Source organism: Styela clava, chromosome 2 (genome assembly GCF_964204865.1).
Source record: "Styela clava chromosome 2, kaStyClav1.hap1.2, whole genome shotgun sequence".
In the NCBI taxonomy this organism is placed as follows: domain Eukaryota; kingdom Metazoa; phylum Chordata; class Ascidiacea; order Stolidobranchia; family Styelidae; genus Styela; species Styela clava.
The window spans coordinates 10,598,161-10,617,126 of record NC_135251.1 but is presented as its reverse complement, the minus strand read 5'-3'; the positions used below and the strand labels follow the sequence as shown (position 1 = coordinate 10,617,126).

The 18,966-nt window shown below is 35.9% G+C and overlaps 2 protein-coding genes across 2 annotated transcripts in view; one reads left to right on the top strand and one right to left on the bottom strand.

Moving 5' to 3' along the window:
• The first annotated feature begins 137 nt into the window (after positions 1 to 137).
• LOC144419895 (dolichyl-diphosphooligosaccharide--protein glycosyltransferase subunit TMEM258-like) lies at positions 138 to 2,202 on the top strand. Its single transcript, XM_078110085.1, has 3 exons — positions 138 to 296; positions 378 to 503; positions 1,966 to 2,202. Exons 1-3 carry the CDS (start codon positions 294 to 296, stop codon positions 2,083 to 2,085), a joined length of 249 nt encoding a protein of 82 aa, XP_077966211.1. The 5' UTR covers positions 138 to 293; the 3' UTR covers positions 2,086 to 2,202.
• Positions 2,203 to 2,957: 755 nt separating this feature from the next.
• The window catches only part of LOC120336855 (double-strand-break repair protein rad21 homolog), a 120,314-nt gene continuing 104,305 nt past the window's right edge, over positions 2,958 to 18,966 (bottom strand). The window contains exons 3-15 of the mRNA XM_039404622.2: positions 16,121 to 16,245; positions 14,638 to 14,742; positions 14,015 to 14,205; positions 13,249 to 13,332; positions 12,715 to 12,801; positions 11,643 to 11,755; positions 10,715 to 10,931; positions 9,714 to 9,937; positions 8,663 to 8,752; positions 7,968 to 8,138; positions 7,066 to 7,276; positions 6,392 to 6,471; positions 2,958 to 5,839 (exon numbers count right to left, since the gene is read on the bottom strand). Of these exons, the coding sequence (XP_039260556.2) occupies positions 5,648 to 5,839; positions 6,392 to 6,471; positions 7,066 to 7,276; positions 7,968 to 8,138; positions 8,663 to 8,752; positions 9,714 to 9,937; positions 10,715 to 10,931; positions 11,643 to 11,755; positions 12,715 to 12,801; positions 13,249 to 13,332; positions 14,015 to 14,205; positions 14,638 to 14,742; positions 16,121 to 16,245 (1,890 nt within the window). The 3' untranslated portion in view covers positions 2,958 to 5,647. The remainder of the gene's footprint in view (positions 5,840 to 6,391; positions 6,472 to 7,065; positions 7,277 to 7,967; positions 8,139 to 8,662; positions 8,753 to 9,713; positions 9,938 to 10,714; positions 10,932 to 11,642; positions 11,756 to 12,714; positions 12,802 to 13,248; positions 13,333 to 14,014; positions 14,206 to 14,637; positions 14,743 to 16,120; positions 16,246 to 18,966) is intronic.

Here is an 18,966-nt window from a genome sequence, read left to right as displayed (position 1 = left end):
TTGAGTAATTGAAAAATATTTTACTGACACTATTTACGTTAAAAATTAGTAGTAGTGTATTGAAATAAATCTAATTTAATATTTTTTTGAAATTAACATCTCAATTTGTACTCAAATCAACCAAGCACGGATTATTTAATTTACAAATTTTATCGAACTGAAACGTCATCAAACTCAGTCCCATAAATGAAAATATGTGGCCAATTCTGTCGTAGAAATTTGCTGTGGCGGGTTTTGTGACTTTCTTTTGATTTTCTGTTTCAGCTGATAAAAGTAGACAAACTTCGTTCAAAATGGTGAGCTATTTACGAATTTTGAAGTTCAATATAAAAATTTATTCTATTTTTTTCTCATGGTAGATCGTTTTATTTTCTCAGAGTGAAATGGATTTGTCGTTTATGAGCCGGTATGTGTCACCAGTAAATCCAGCAGTTTATCCGCATCTCACACTCGTTTTATTGGGTATTGGACTTTTCTTTACGATATGGTTTTTCGTTTATGAGGTGAGATAATTTATCTTTTATATTGTTTATATGATAAAGAACCACTAAAAATCGTATTTCAAAATTGTGGGGCATTGCTGTATCTGAAATAATAATAGTCTTAGAACTGTAGAAGCATTTGCATTAACTGAATTTCATTCGTTAAACGTAATCAGTGTTGTAGGTGTCGCTGAAAGCCTTTCGAGTGATGAAAGAGTGTATAGTGCATTGGTCATTCATGCCATCAAGTATATCTGTAGGGTGGCTTACCCACTTTGCGGCCATGACCTATCTACGACCATCAACTTCATCGATAAAATTAATGCTGAAAAAATTAACGAACCGTGACGATATTTCTCACGCGTTATCGTCCACTTATCCCTCGTAGCTCTGCGAAATTACACTAAAATGCGGCCACAAATAAAAAAGTTACGACCGAAAAAAAAAAACGGACCATTTTACCATGTCGCCAACTACCCATTGTTCCTTTAAAAAAGCTTGAAAATCCATACAAATATAAGAGATAAAGAGATGAAACTTGGCAGGTGGGTAGAGTTGTGTTTCTTTTAACCATCTTTAAAGTTTCGCGCTTCTATATTCAAAGGAGGGGGAGTAGGGGGGTGCGCATTTCCAATACGTCAATAATATCTTTATCAACTAATTTGCGACCACCGTGTTTTTGTCTGTTTGATTGCTGTGATGCGGTGCTTTGTTTATAATTTGAAGAATTTTGTTCGAAATAACCGTGTTCTTAAAATATATGACGGTCAGAAATGCAATTGGAAGCCATTTTTTCACGCATGGCTGCGTATGCTCTAGTCTCGACGCAGCAGAAACGATGTCCACGGCTTGAAATCCGTGATCGCACACTGGTCGTTCGGTCGCAAATACATCTTCAGAGTATCGTACTTTGGTGGTTTGTATAGCTTTAACCCCTGGTCGTAGAAAGTTAATCCGAAGTTCAGCGTGTAGAATAAATGCCAATGCACCTACGGTGAAAAAATTAACGGGTTAGATATATTGGTTTTTGTTTTATAGCGGTTTGAATGAAATTGTCCGCAGACTGGCTACACCACCCTATATGAACAACTTAGTTCTGTAATTATGCTATAAATACAGAAATATATTCAAACAAAACTAAATAATACAGTTATTACAATGCCCTATAAAACAAGCCCAGCAGAATTGCACAAGAAAAAAAAATGGAATGCACAAACCATCTTGTATTCTTAAAGAAAGATTGAATTATAAAATGCAGGCTGATGTTCACATTCACAACACATTTTATTATTGATCCTCATTTCAATTGGATTAGGCAGCGAATGGAATTCAAATTTGATCCTATAGGATATATCTGCAAGTTGATATTGCTTCCCGGATATCTTTTTTCATATTGTTCTTTTTGTTCAGTCAGCAAGTCCAAGATAGAAAGGTAAATTACAATTTTTTAGATTTCAATACCATGAATACGTTCTCATTACAGGTAACTTCGACAAAATACACCAGAGATTTTTACAAAGAAATTTTGATGTCATTCGTTGCTTCTTTCTTTAATGGATTTGGAATTCTATTTCTACTTTTGTGGGTTGGAATTTATGTATAGCACAAAATTAAAAAAATGGATTCACTCTGCTGGCCAAACCAAATGAAGCTTCGATCATGGAAATTTTAAAAATGGAACTTGCAATACTGACTGACAAATAAATAAATTTTTATGGCTTCTATGTCTAATTTGTACCATTATGCAGTTATGAAGTTGATCAGAGAATGCCTAATTTCAAAATTAAGGACAGAGCATTAGTTTTGTGCCGAAGCGAGGTGAACTGGGGAACTTTTTAAACCGTTCATGACCAAATAATGGTGACAATGACAGCTGACACATAATTTCCAAACGGGCTTTGGCTTCAAAACAAACATGGGGCGCAAGCCACATTCTTACATTTTAAGAGATGGTAGCGATGTGCGTTACTTATTATCGGTCTTATCCAGATCAATCTATGTAATGGAGGAGTTTCCCTAAGAGTGTTTATATATGCCGATTTAGTCTCACTTGAGCGCTCCCAAATTTCCCAGCAGTTACGCCTGCAGGAACAAATTTTGTCCATCAGTTACTCCATGTAACCATCATAGAAAGAGAAAATCTCACCGCCATCCAAATATCAGATCCCTAACGAAGGACCTCTGTTTTGCTGCACATTGTGTTGTATTCTCAGGGGTGTGCAACCTGCAGAGAAGTGCCAATTTTGAATGTGATGAGAACCGCAAGACAAGTTCAATTTAATCTGCTGCGTAAGAGGAATTCTACTTCCTTTTTTGTATTGCATTCCCATGTTAAATAAAGGTGCGGCTCACAGTTTTGGCCCTACTGTATAAAATCTTGCACACCCCTATTTGCGCTCATTGGGCATCATAATTTTAGGTCATTTCAACAGTTAAAATTGGTTGCCAGTGGGAAATAGACTCACAGAACAGACATAAAAATCAAAATCTGTATTCTAGACATTGAAAGACAAAAATAATAAAGATGGCATTAAAAGCAATGTCTATTGAAAAATCAATAAGCTACAGTCCTAGGTGAGTGGTTCCCAACCCGTATAACACAGGAGAAGATGAGGTTCGGTGACTAGTCGCCGTAATTATGGCAAATCAAGATCAACTATATAACTAGGGTAACTCAAGATTTTCGTTCAAAAATTGTTGAATTTGGTTTAATGAAACATATGACATTTGTCTGCTCCAGGCATCTCATCTATGCAAAAAGTGCAGATCTCATAATACCCTCCAAATTCATTCAATGTTTCTGTGTGCAGAGTTAGCTGTAAGCCTGGTTTCAGGTAGAAAACATAAATTTTAGAGTATATTATTCAAAAGCGAATCTTATCTCACTTATAGGGGTTAGTGGAACTGTAAAGATTTGGACCACTCGATGAATAAAACAGTAATAACAAGCTACCATAGCTTTCTGCAACAGATTGGCAAAATGTTTTATTATTTTGTTATATGGTTGGCTATATAGCACCTGTTCCAATGAAGCCACATATAGTTTCAAGCTAAAGTGGGTAATACAAGCAGATATTGGAGTAATAAAAAAGTAATTATATACAAAAAATACACATTCTTACTGCTACAATGGTAAAACTACCACCAAAATGGACAAAAAAAAAGTTAGAAAAAGTGCTCATAAACATTCATGCTAAGCAACAATGCAGTATAATAATGATATTTTATCCATCCTGTAGAACAGTTCCCTGAATGAGACTAGGATAGGATTTACATATTTATCCCGGAGGGAGAGGAAAGCCAATAAGACGGCTTATCCATATGGCGAACCATGGCCTCTCGTCCTGTTACCATTCCAAGTCCGGTATGGGATTAGTTTTACTGTATTGTTTGTTTTCGGAAGCATGGACTTGGAGACTAATATATCATAAAGATGTGTCGCGTTAGGGTTCGAATAAAATAGAAAAAAGTTGACCACGACTGGATAACAAAATTCAAACCAAACCAAAATTCGGCGCTCCAGAAGTATGTGCACCAAGATGGCGCGCAACCTGAATTCTAACCCGGTACACATACTGTGTGTGTTCAGGTTGTGCGCCATCTTGGTGCACATACTTCTGGAGGTCCCAAAATTCAAACCAAACCTTTCAAACAAAGTAGGATGCTCTATATAAAATAGGACCCTAAGTTAAGGTATCTGGTCTCCATACAGAATTACAAAAAGACAAAAGCTGATACATAAAACTTACGGCAACCAATCTATTACAATCAAGGGATTACGAAAACATACAAACTCATGAAAAGACAACTGTTTGCATGATAATTCATAGAAAGAACATATATGGGTAAATGATAATGACTACGTTGCACTCAGATGTCATTCAAGGGTTTCAAGACCGAAGGATGAATACCGAAATTCATTTGAAAATATTGAAGGCAAATCTGATATCTAATCATAGTTTGAAGCAAGCTTATTAATAAAATTTCAATAAGAATCTACAGTAGGCTAGTTTCAGAAATGATCATTTTTTCAAAACAGCTTTTCCAAGTTTTGTCCTCTTGGGTGAAAGACCTCAAATCTTGTCATCAAATAAATGGGCAGTGATAGCAGCAGATGATGACAATACCAGTTTGCTATTAAACTAATATAGGAATATCCTGATTGTATTCTCTTCTCAATTCTATTATCCTATAAGCCAAGCTCGTACAGGAGTCTATAATAAGCAGCAAATTACTCGGCTTACGGACAATTCAACCCTTGCAGGCTCAAGTTTATCAACAATGCATGAGACGAGGTTTGGTTGACGTGATTAGAGATTTAGTTTACGAAAGTTAAGTATCCCGTTATTTAAGCATATTTGGTTAATTGAAGAAAGTGGAGGCGAACTTAAAAGTTTTGTCAAAAACTTCCACTCGCGTTCCTAAATTGTGTTGACCGAATGTCGGGGCTGTAGAATGTAGCTTTTATGGTTATCTGGTCATTGCTTACACAACCCTTTGTCTATAGATGACCGCATTACGTTTTTGTATAAAGACTACAGTTACCAAGAAGACAAACGTTTAAGAATGTTAAAATGTAAACTGATTGATTAAATAAAAATCACTTGGTGTAATCGAATTTCATTTTTTCAATCGAATAATTTCAACGAATACAATACATTCGAATAGTTTTCCACAAAGCCAAACCACTGAGGCTCGATACCCCTTTCGTTGAAAATTCCTATAAGGCTGAAAGTATTGTTCGCTCGGCACACATTTGTCATTTTGAGCGCTTTAACAAACGGGACTCCATTTAACTTGAGACACAAAAAAAAAAGGATTGATCATGACAATTAAGCATGAGCATTCCACATCTTGACTCTATAGATGTCTATAGATCTATGGGAATTATATTTCTAATCCGCAGACCAATCCACGCCTCTGAAATGTTCCATACATAGCAATTTTTGGTAGATTAACGCACGCTAACTCTGCAATTATAAATGTCAGAACCTCCATTGACAATTGCTGGCTACGCCCGATTATATTTAATATAGTGAGTTTTGATTTTGTGAATAATTTAGCAAATCTCCGCATTCGAGCCTACAAGAGATGAACCGTCTGTATAACATTTACTTGGACTGCGTTTACCAAGTTTTTCAACATCGTTTTTAGTGAGAGTCTTTTCACATCAGTACAGTCTCAAATCTTGGTCCTTGTTTGATAAAAACATCACTGAAGCTTTCCGATTGTTGTAGAAGAGTGGCTTCTTGTTTCGCAAGGACTAGTAAGGAATAAAACTTCGACACTGCTTGTTTACGAGTCAGTCCTTCTGTCGTTTGGAAGAATGAAATTTGGTTGCTATGCTTGAATGATCTCTGTAAAAACAAGGTTCATAATAAACGTTTATTCCTCTTGATAGGACAGTGAAATGATTAAATATTATCTGATGAAATCAAAGGCTGTTACCTATAACTATAATTTGTATAAATTAGCAAATCCAAATAATAATTCATTTTTATGTTGTTATGATTTGAATGGCTCATCTGCGTAAAGTTAGCTGCTAAAAGATTCAGTAGAGAGTTTAAATGTATCATTGTGTGTAATTAAGGTTACAATTAAGGCCAACTACTTTAGAGCTAACAGTTACTGGGCAGTGTACTGGAAATGATTTAGTAAAGCGGAATACCCCATGCACAATTCTTTAAATTTAGAATGCCTTGATGTTAGGCAAATTTAGTTTCAACTTTATCTATCCATTTGACTTGTAAATCCTTGCACTTAAAGCTAGATATAGATTTATTGCTGAAACAGACAACTAAATGACAGCACTTGCAATAGGATTCAACCCATCATTAAGATTCTCTTCATTGGGACTGCCTCGCAAAATTTGCACAGCTTTTACAGCAATTAAATATAATAATACTTACGTTCAACGTGTGCATCAGATGTTGAGTTCTCTTATTCCATCTCAAATCATCAACATCATCATCGTATGCTTCACCTTCATCTGAAACAAGGTAAATTCATATTTAAAATGATTAATAATTGAATAACTAAGTATTAAATGCGAGTTTTTTAATTCTATGAACATCCTCTAATTTTGCTGGGATGGCAGACATGGTTTTACCTTCAGAACCATCAGACTAACGGCAGATTTCGAATATGCGAGAATTAATTCGAGTTAGGTGTGGATGTCCAAAATTGTATCATTCATCATTTTGAAACAATTTTTCCAAATATGAAATATGTTCCGAATTGGTTTATGCTCTACAGTAGAATTTACAGAAACCAATAAAATTCATTGAAAAACTTGATATTGCTGAAAATTCGAGATGAACGTCATTTTGATTGATTTTCAATTTTTTATGAAGTAAATTATAAATTTTCAAATATATATACTCTAAATTAATCATGAATCATGAAATAAAATCTTTCTATAGCAAATATACTCAATTACACACAAATACTCAGAGGGACAACCTTGCATATTAAGGTATCCTAAAAAAATAATTCATAAAACCGAAACTTACTGCATCGAATGCACTCAATTCATGTATTTAATTCAATTTAAACACCCATAAAATTACATTCATACACGTACCTGGTTCCGGAATTTCTGGTTGTGGCTCTTCAGCTTGTTCCGGTATTCCTGATATGTCACTGAGACCCAGGTCACCCAGGCCAGATATGCCACCTGGCTCTGGAACAGCAGGTGGACTCCCTGGATGCCCTAGATTGTCACCTGGACTTGATGCTATGCTTGGTGGTCCTACACTGTATGGCTCATAATCATCATCCGAATTATAGGCAGCCTGGCAAGCAAGAAAAATTATTCGTTTATAATGGATTTGCTCGGAGCAATGTCATAAAATGACCTATTTTTGACAACCATCAAAATGCTGATCGACTGAAACCATATAAAAAATATCGTGATTTTTTGTTGTTCAGAGCAAGGCTATGTCCGCTCACTCAGGAGTAAAGACGCATTTCAGAGCAAATTATGGTGGAATACATGTCAATGTAGAACCTAAAAATGTTCGAATCAATTCCTGAGTCTACTTACTAGACGTTCATGATGGCTTTTCGTAACCTGTCACCAGAGATAGATGGGCTTTACAGCAGTTAGTGTACTAGGCCAATTATGTAGTTGTATTTTAGATACCCAAACAGGACACCATTCTCTCTCACAAGATAATAAATTTTTTTAAATTGAAGTCTCCAAATTTTTTTGGGGGTGGATCATAGTAATATTTAACTCAAATCAATATTGCATTATGATACGTCATGTCAGAGTTGTAAACAGTACAACACTTCATAAGCAAGTTGCTGCATATGCAACATCTGCACGGATGTCTATTGGGTTGCTGCCATATATTTTTTGTATGGCATAATAACATAACTCCCGCTCTGAAACTTCTGTTTAAGTCTTTGAATCAAAGCTTGGAGCCAATATTTCAAAAGAGCCGCGGTGACTACTAAAACATAAATACAAAAGTAACCTACTGGTTGTGGTAAACTGACATCTGCATTCGGAGCAGGAATGACAGGATCCAAAGATTTGTGTGGTTGTTGAAGCAAACTTGTTGATTGGTCTAGAATTGCGTGAGGTTGTTCATGTTGTTGGACGCTGATGTCACGAGCTGCTTGGATAGATGATTCATCTGCTGGTTCATTCTGTTAAAAAAAGTAAATTGTTGTGAAATAATTTTTATAGTATTTTTTACAATCAGAAGCTGAAAAAAAAAAAAAAACGGAATCTATCAGTTTAACCATGGCCGCTCAGTATTATACACAAGAATGATTGTACTTTTTGTTACATATTAGTTATAGTGAAACAATAATAATAATAAATGTACTGAATATCCATTATATAGCTTAAATTAGCAATCTAAAAAATTATTACAAAGTCAAATAATGAAGTTTCTGGATTGAAGATTGAAAAGACTTGCATGGATACCCATTCTTTTTCAAGAGCCCAAACAGCAAATGCCAAAAAAAAAATAACAAAAATGCAAAACATACATCCCAAAATTGGTTTCATAGTTAATCAACTGAGCTCAATATTGCTAAATAAAACCACATGAGCTTTATTGCTCAAAAGTCACCAATCGTAAGACCGGCAATTATTATATAGCGTCCCAGGACTTTTATTTGAGCCTTACTTATCAGAGAACGTGAAAATCTAAGCTATAAATTACCTCATCCTGTCCGTAAAGTTCATGTAACTGTGTAGCAGAGACATCTTTCAGATCTTCCGGTACTTCGCAGTGTAGATTGATTGAATATGCCTGCAGAGGAAATTAGAATATATAAACAAAAATTTAATGTTGAGCAGAATACAATCGGAAATTCGTTGGAAACTGCTTTTCAATTCACTAGATATTTTGTATTTGGCTGGTGGGGATGCATCCATCAATTTATTTAAGCAATAATTTTGAAATGCAATTCTGACACATGACTCTCCTCTTATTACTTATCGATCTTAAGATCGGTAAGTATGTTGACAGGTATTTGTCTGCTTGCTTGTTTGTCTGTCTGTCTGTCTGTTAGACACACGCGATATCCCATGAAAGCGAGGTTGAATCTGCTTCAAATTTTGCATGTGCATTCATCATATCTCGGACCGGAAGCCTATTGATTTTGGATGAATTATGTCGTATAGTTAGCGAGTTATTAATTAATTAGTGATGGGACACATGGTGTCGCTATGGAGTAAGAATGGAAGAATTGGAACCGCAGTTTGAACCCCTAACTTTCGATCGATAAGTCTTCGGTCTCCGATCGATATTCTCGTTAGTGAGTTATTGATGAAAGAAACATGTTTCTTCTTGTGTGTGAACACTCAGCGAATTGTCTGTTCGATTCCATGTTTTCCGTAATTTATGTGCCTACAATGCCCTACCCTAAATCACACATAACAGATTTTAATTCAAGGACAATTTCGATGCGTTAAGCTAACATTAAATTAAGTCAACTAAGCATTGATAACAACCAATTAGATAAATTGCGCATAGCGGATTATGTTTTGAATTCGTTTTGTCAAAAAAACTCAGCGCTAACTTTGAGTAACCAGAGAAATTTTTTTTATCAATCCAGAATTGAAAGTCATGGCGAGCTGGCGGCTTTTAAATAGCTTGGAGTTTAGCCTAGTGTAAACTTTTACTGACTTCCGACAACTTTGCCAGTGACACACAAGGATTAAATATATTTTAATTTTTTGTGATTTCAATAACAAGACAAAATAATTACCTTTCCAACATAGTCATTAAAAATCCGACTGGCATTAGCAAATAATTTGTCGACGCCCCCAAGCTCTTTCCATTGCATGAGTCGTTTGGTAGGTGGCGCCATATCCAGCGACGTAACAATGTCTGTGAAATCTTTCAACTGTTCTCGCATTGTTTGTCCGTCTAATTCCATGATTTGATCGACAACCAATTTGCGTTTTCTTCGAATTCGAGTGTCTTTTACGCCTAAAAACATAAATTACCAAAAATCAAGACTAAGTTTCAAAATGTAACTGGAAATGGAATTATTATTTAATTATAAAATAAGTGTTTTTTTTCTATTTTAGTTAACATGTTAAATTAATCACAGTTAGTATTTTATTTTCATTTCATAATTAATAATGAATAGGTGGGAAATCTAAGCATTGAACAGATAACCATTAGTAAATTTTTTTTATGTTAGTATGAAATTTAGCCCTCATGAAGAGATTTTAAAAAGTTGAAACAGTTTTATTGAAATTGAAATTTGTTTCGGATAATTGCACTGTATTGGATTGCTGTGAACTACTGTTAAGTATGTTGAAATCAGCAACACATGAAAAATATTAGTAGGAAGGCTTTAGTACAGTTCTCCAAACTTTTTTATCCGCAACTTCTAAATAGAATTTGTCAAGTCTCGCGCCCCACCTCAAAAATAACTAGCTATCAATAAGCTGCAAATAACAGAAAGTAAGGTGAAAGTATGTTTTTTTCAAAGAACACGTTGAAAATATGTGGATGGAATAGCAATCACTAAACAATGAAGAAATGTAAATGTTCAAATAAGTCGGACAGGATCAAATCTAACGAATATTCATCTTTTCAATAAGCTTTACGGTCCTCAAACAATTGTCTACATGGCCTTGTGGGGCATACCACCATTCGAATACCACCGCTTTAGTATAAATGAATAACTTCAATGAAACTTATTATGGGGAATTTGAAATATAAAATTAAATTCATAAAAATTTAGTATCAACGTACCTGTGATATCGAGAGGTTCCAGCGCAAATGCTTCTTCCTCATTTGCAATGAGTGTTGTCTCGTTCCGATTTATTGTTACGTTGATCGTTTCGTCCCCTGTTGTCTGGAGTTGAGGTTGCTCAGTTGTCTCTGGTTGACCTTGTTGGGGTGTCTGAATGTCTGGCTGTTCATGGATGTGGAGCTGTTGTGCGTCGACAGTTTCAAGCTGTTCCTGGGGCTGTCGAAAAAAAATGTAAATACAACTTGGTACCAGGATTTCTTACTCGAATATCACGACCTTTGATTATCGTTGTTAGTGTTTATAAGAATAGGCCTATCAAATATCGCACACACATCCCTAGTGTGTCGAGTTGCTTTTGGGGCTAAAAAGAAAGTGAAGAAAATACTGTTTAGCTTTATACTTCTTCACCTTTTGATAATTACGTAGTAGTGTTCATAGCAACAACAACAGAAAAAACCCACACAAAAAACTTGATTAAATTTGATTAAAAAAATATTCACACAAAGTGCAGAACAACAAGGTATTATTGCTTTTTCCACATATTTGTCTATGGCATGTTTGTAGATGTATGAAATAAACATTCCAATGAAGGTTGTATGAATGAACATAATATTATCAAATACAGTGAAGCATTGATAAGCCAACAATTATGGAAAATAAACCTTTACAATGTTACCGTTACTAGCCAGATATAGAATAAGCCTGAATTGAATTTGACAATAAAGCAGCAATTTTGACCCTTCCCTTTGACCTTTACCCTAATACACCCATCTGGGCTGAAACAAACTATATTTATTGGCCATCCCTACAATTGGACATTAAACATTCAAATAAACCAACAGCTATTGAAAGTCATTTTCATTTACGCATTCTCAAAGTAAAAACGATAAATCTAAGTTTTAAAAAAAATCTCCAATTTACACTTACTGGAATATCTTGATGTAATAATTGATCGTTCTGTTGCATTTGTTGTTCTTGCTGTTGTTGTGGCATCGGAGACATTACTTGATGATCCATAGCTGCTTCACCTGTTTCCATTGCTTTTGATAATATATAAAAATAATCTTTACTTTCATTTATTACAACAAAATTTAAAAAATGTAATTACGATACAAAGACAAGGGTTATCGTTAAGGATTTACCACAGATGATGAAAAATATCTTTTGTATTGAAAAACAGTTAAGCTACATTTAATGTATCCCAATCCCAATTATAGCATTTGATATTTTTATACATATACAGTAGGAACTCTGGAAATAATGTTTCATGTGCAGAAAATTTCATAAGTAGGAACTAGGAACACATTTTACCCTATGAATGCCCTAATGAAATTGAGTGAGATGCATTGTATGTACTCGAGGGAGGCGAATGGGTCAGGAAAGTTGCTGGGCGTCAGCCAATGGCAGAGCAGATAAGCCACGCATGACACTTTCGAACCAATCTGCTCATTTACTTAAACGACCAGCCATTTTTCGGCCTTTCATATTTAGAAGCATCTTTCACTATTCGGAGCAATATTTCGACAATAAAACCTTTCAAATTTCATATTTGAGGTCTTTTTAAGTGGAGGTCTTGCACTGTTTGAAATGAAGCAAAATTAATAATTGAGTTCTCTAAAGATGTGCTACGTCTCAAACTAAAGAAAAATTCTTCAAATCTACCTAATCTAGGGTTGCCATACCGTCCGGAAAATTGTGGACATGTCCGGAATTTAGGGTTAAATTTTGCGTCCGGGAAGAATTTAAAAAAATGCTTAAATGTCCGCAATCCGGAATTTTACTGCATCTGCAATTGTACTGTGCACACTGCTAATACAGAACATTGTTATTTTTGTACCGTGTGCATATTTTTTACTACGAGGCATGAAAATAGTCATGCACTGTCCGGAATTTTGCTTTTTCAAATACGGTGACCCTAACCTAATCAGTAATTCAATACTAATGCTTACTCACTAATTAGTATTTGTATAATCAACTTTCACCAGCCAACTTCACTTACCAATTTCATCTTGTTTGTCTTGTCTTGATTCTCCGAGAAAACTTTCTCCCTCACCGAATAGACCAGGACCTTGCATGAAGTTGTCGTCTGTGAGGTTGGAATAAAAACATTTGTTGGATTGATTGCATGAACAGGGGTGTGCCATAAAACCAACTTATTTAAGACATTTAGTTGGAACACACAGAAATGCCGCTATTGCTTAGCCTTACAGTAACAGGGCACCAGGCAAAGCGGCAAAAGATTTAGTGCAGCGACAAGAGCAAAAGAAAATGTGTAATGCCCATGTGAGCGCATTTTTAAACATAAACTGTAGGATTAGGATTTTAGGCTTGGTGGGGGAAAATGTGGGGCCACGTGAAATGGTTTGGCAGGCTGGGTTGTGACCAGCAAGCCGGCTTTTGCACAACCCCGGCCTTCCGAAATCCTGAAAATTACTATACTAAATTAAATAGGCCTCAGAGATCGATTATGGCCTTTGTGGCGCCATGAGGCAAAGTATCCTCCTGAAGAGTTCAAGTCAAGTCTCCATCTTACCTAACATTCCTCCACCTCCCATATCAGCCGTCATTCCTCCTCCATCCATTCCAAATCCAAGATCTTTTGAAGAACCAGGAAGCTCTGTAAATAATAATAGTAAGTAAATAATATAAGTCTTACATCATAGTTTAACAAATTTATTCTGCAATTATTTGGTCGACCAAAGTCACACTTCATCAGACTAGCAGTTTGTAACAATGATTACTAGCTGCGCTCAATCTCCATATTTAAAAGTCATTTTGAGAATAGGCACTCAGACTTTTGGCGAAATAAAACAGAGGAAAATGATCAACATTTATCGATATCCAAAAATTGCTTGTTGCTTAATATTAACTAGAGATATGAGTGGTGTGAATAACAAACTCATCAATTTCAAACATTTTAATGTGATCAAAATTCAATATCCAATTTAAAAAATTGAAATATCAAAAGATCTTTTCCAAATATTCTAAAAATCAAATCTATTTATAATAATCAAAACCAAACCTTTGACATAAAATCAGAATACACTTTTCTGAAGAAACCGGAACCTGGGTATTTCCGATTGTTTGTTACGGAATTGTAAACTACAAATTTATTTAGATACACAGAATGCTGTTTAACACTAGTGCTATGAAAATTATCCCCTTGAAAAGAGCGATGGATGTAAAGTTCAACCAAAAGGAACTCAACCCTTAAACTTCTCTGAAACTTTTTGGCAAGAATTTCCCAGGTAGATTTTTCTGGATATCGTAAAACTAATAACATTGGAAAGAACTCTTACTTCTGTTGTCATCTTTGTAAAACATATTTTGCAAATCCCCTGTCGAAAACTGATCAACTTCTTTGCCGAACCCCATCATTCCTCCACCAAACCCTTCGTCCATTTGAAACGAGGTTGGGACATCTTCTGGCATCGTGATTTCTTCGAGTCTTGATTGGTTCAAGGTTAGGTTGCGATTGATGTTGATGTCACTGGAAGATTTATAATTGAAAACAATGATTAGTTTGAAAAACAAACAAACACTGAATGATTATTAATTTCATGTGTATCGCAATCTGAATTCCAGATTTCGCAATATGAAGCGTTGTCGTACTTTCGTTCTGAACAAGTATCTAGTTAAGCTGTCACTTTTACAGAAAAAGCTCTTAAGTTAAGCTCTTTGGCCACATTGGCAAACTCGAAAGTTGCTAGAAGTGAGAAGTAGATAAATTGGTAATATACAGGTATCCGTTGTCTGACTTTTGTTCTGAACAAGAATCCTTCGAAGTTGGGCCACGTTGGTGACCTCAAATCTGCTAGATGTGAATATGAACAATATATCCTCCCAATATTTCGAATGAAAATACAAATTTCTCACACAAAAAAATTAATCCTAAGCTATTTTGTGACCTAAAATAAGTTACCTTATATCCGGCAATGGGGCATCAAAATCCTGAAACTCTTCCACCAGATAAATTTGATTATGCGGAGCTTCTCTGCTATCTTCAGGAAGATCAACAACGCCAGGTCTGTATGATAGAAATGTTTATTTGAAAAAGACAATTACTGCATCCTTAATTCCTTATGCATTTCAATAGAAGACCAAAATATCAATCAATTTCTATGCTGTATTTGACAGCATAGAAAAGAAACAGAGAACAATTTATTGAAGATACAGTTTATTACGATATGTGAATAAAACTATAAAAAGGAAGTAAAGTGCCATGTCTGTAAACCAGTGGTTCTCAAACTTTTTTTTGCTCGTGCCGCACTGAGCAAAAAAAAAAAAATTTGCGGCACACATGTAAAAACTGAAGTTAGCTTTAAACAAATTTATTCTGCAAATATTTATTCGGTGTGTGTGCCTGTATTGGGAAACAATTGAAACGAGGTTCCATCGCTCCCTTTTTTGCTTTTAATTTCAGCAAAAAAAAAACGCTTTCACAGAGCCATGGAGATGCAAATGGCCAGATTACTTCGATGAATTTTGCACAGTCAAAACTCGTACAAACTTGCTTTCCTGTTAACCCAACCAGGCGAGCAAGTCAACATGGTGAAAGATGGACGTTCTGTTTGAATATACATTATAACATAACAATTATAGCGTGACAATTACCCTTACTACAACGACAAGGCAAATGCAATGATGTTATCAGTCTAATAATGTATAATGTGCCCTCAAGTCTTCCGTTACATGCATGCCTATGTGTAATATAAAAAGCTTATTTTCAAAAATTCCAAAAAGCTCTGCGGCACACCTGAGAATCTCTCACGGCACACTAGTGCGCCGCGGCACGCAGTTTGAGAAACACTGCTGTAAACACATTCAGACATATAATACTGTAATCTTTGGTGTTATCCAACTACTGAAAACAGTAGTTCTCACAAGTCACAAGATATATTATATGACCAAAAACAACTTCAATCATAGATAGATGAATCGGATTGTATTTTGAGATGAATAAATTATATTGAAAATTTGCAAAAATTGTGAAAATAAAAAGATGAAACAACTTTAAACATCCTAAATTATCTAAAACAGCGGTTTCCAACTGGAGGCTCGTGGCCAGTTGGAGAGAGGTCACAATGCTAGGCGCATAACTATATTTTACCCCTTGCCTCACATTGCAAGTTTCATTGCCCGATAAGGTTATTTCACAGGGTGTTAATAATAAATTTTTTGAGCATGAATTGTTTGAACATCATATGAGTTAGAATCTACCAATCAAAATAACACTCTAAACACCACTGGAATAATGAACAGGGGGGTCATGAGTGCGAAAAGCCGTCAAAAAGGGGCCATGGGTCATAAAAGGTCGCCCTTTTCTGAATTTACCACATAAACTACTCAATCTAAGCCATCTGGGTGGACAATATAGTTAAAAGAATATAAATTACTATTTGTACCTGAAAGCCATCTTGATCTTGACGAAAGCTTCATTGCAGTCAGCCAGCAGATATTTTGCTTTTCTGTTATAAATTCGAACAACACCAAGCAGAAGATGACCAGATGTTCTGAGGGCCATTTTTACCTGTTAAAAAAAAAGATTGTGATATATTGAACCATTTGTGACCAGGTCTTTGCTATAGATACAATGTAAAGTTTGTACATTGTATATATAGCAAAAAACTTCTGAACAAAATTTCTGTGGGCCAATGGCTGAATGGTGAGAGTGCTGAGCCTAACCATGCTTGTGTCGATGATCTCAGATTTTGGCTCCATAACCAACTTGTCACACAAACTAATCTCAAACTCTGTACTTTCCAAAAACAGAAGCTCCTTACGAATCGGTGCCTACTTTCGAAGTGCCACATTCCGATTGGAGGTTAAATCAATGACAATTGTACCCCTTGTCATTACGACTCCTAAGAATCCAAATTTTTCAATAAATAAGAGGTCAGTTTACTCACAGAAAAACAACGATGAAGGAATGATTTACTAAATAAATTGAATATTCCAATTGAATTATATTCAAAATTTTCATTTCGAAATTTTGATTTGAATATAAATAATTTGGGTAACTCTTAATTGAATTAATCATTTTGAGAATCAATTGATGTCTAACAAACTGTACAACCAAAACAGTTTTATTTCATTTTCAAAAGCTATGAAATAAATCCTATCTCTATTATTAATAATCTCCGAATTTCCAGATTAAACTTATCGAATATAAATCGCCTTCTGTGCTTTTTCTTGTCCAACAAATTTGGAAAACTATATTCAAAAGATTAGCTGATATCTTGTTTGGGCCATCCCTGAGTAACTTGCAAAAAATATTGCTTGAACAATCAATCGTAATATCCTCACCCAGGCTTGCAAATCCGCGCCCGAAAACGAGAGTCTAGGCATACTCTCGTCGACCTCCTAACGGAATTCGAAAAATTCAATGACGTCATAGTGACGTCACATATACTCCTGTCCCAGGAAAATGTTACGCTAGTCAGGCGCGAGTCAATGTGTCTAATTATATCTACGCACACACTATCTACACACCTACTTTCGCTCGATAAACACTACTCCGTCGGTACCCTCGTTCTGCGATATTGCTACTTGCGAGCGTCTCATTAAATACTAATCAAGATAGGTGCGTGCTCTGCGACGTCGTTTTCCCCGCACGACGTAAATGACCAATTATATATCGGGGTCAACCATTTTGCTATTTTGCAGGTTTTGCTGCAAACTGTGGACTGCGAATAACTCTCAACATGTTACCCTACAAAGAAAATAATACCTCAAGTTTTGCACAATAAAGGGAGGAACTTTAATAAACGGCAGTCGCCGTTGACATCGCCTGCTTTTTTTTTTTTTAATAAACAAAACCATTCATGCAGTCTGACATTTGCCGTACAAACTGAAATCTATAAAATAAGTTCGCATGTAGCAGATGAGTTCATGCAAAATAAACATCGCACAAGAAGAACGAAATTGAATATTAAACGCTAATCGCCCGCCGCCCGTGGACTTCGCATCATTTAAAATGTACAAAAAGAAAGGTTAGAAATTGTGTCGACGAACAAAGAAATGCGTGAGACGCTTTCAGGTTCACATATCACAGTTTTAGTCTTCTTCTGACGAGCTATCGTCGATGTATATTAGTTGAGGCTGTACCAAGCTGGGCTTTGCTGTTTCCAACCCCCCTAAAAGTGAATTTATACGTCGTTTCACGAGACCTCGTTCAGACGTCCCATCGCTTCCCATAAATCGGGCGGAAGCCTTGTTGACCAGATTTTCTCGAATGACCCCGTCTTCGAACTGTTCCTTCCTAGAGACATACAGTGCAGTACGAACAAGAGGTTTTATGGCGTTCTCCGCCCTCTGTTTTTGGCAGCCCCATAAGCGAGCGATACTTGTTTGCGTCGGGAGCTTCCCATTCTCAATTTCGACACACTTTAAGTGGCCCTCGGAATTGAGGTGTCGTTCTAAATTATATCTTAGATTCCAGCTGGCTGCCATTCTCCCCGTAAGTCGTCACATCATTAACAACTTTGCCTCCATAGCCGCGCTGTATTCTGTCACAATGTTTTTTGCATACAATGCATGCTGCATGTACGACTTTGGTATTATCTTCGTTGAAACCGAACGTAAAACTGTCCTTTAATCTGTTTGGCCAAAACCTTCAGGCCGCTACAGAGACGGACCTTGATTTTTCCTCCATTTACTCTAATCATACAATTTATAATATCTCCTGTGGTATTTTTAAACAAAACTAATATAACTAATTAATTACACTAGCCCTAATCTTACCGACATCTCATCTTTGTTAGTCTGCAACACTCAGGGTTGTCCAAAACGAATCGAATATTCGAATGTATTCGAATATCAGAGTATTCGAATACCTTTTCGGCTGATTTTCGAATAATTCCGAATAGTAGCCACTTTTCGCCGTAAACGTGGTGTTTCGTTTTACGGGAATCTTCAAAACGGATTTTTACGCTGTCTCGCGTATTGTAACGACGATGAATTAGAATCGGCACTTTGATTGTTTATATTCTGTGCGACCGTACGTCGCATAGTGTTGCGACGCATTTGCACGTTTGCGTGGGTGGACATTGCCGACATTCGTCTACAAGGCTTCTAATTTACAAATTCATTTCCATTACGTTGAAAAATTGACAATTACTGTATTTCCCGGCTAATAAGTCGCTTTTCTAGGCCACCGAGATAAAGTGATTTGTGACCCTTTCATTTTGCCGATTCAGCAGAACACGACAGGGAAACACAGCTGTGAAATAACCCGTGGACGTACAGTGTA

Bases quoted from the DNA above. Each gene is read 5' to 3' on its own strand.
- LOC144419895 (XM_078110085.1), top strand. The intron at 504-1,965 runs GTGAGATAATTT...TTCTCATTACAG, and splicing joins TATGGTTTTTCGTTTATGAG to GTAACTTCGACAAAATACAC.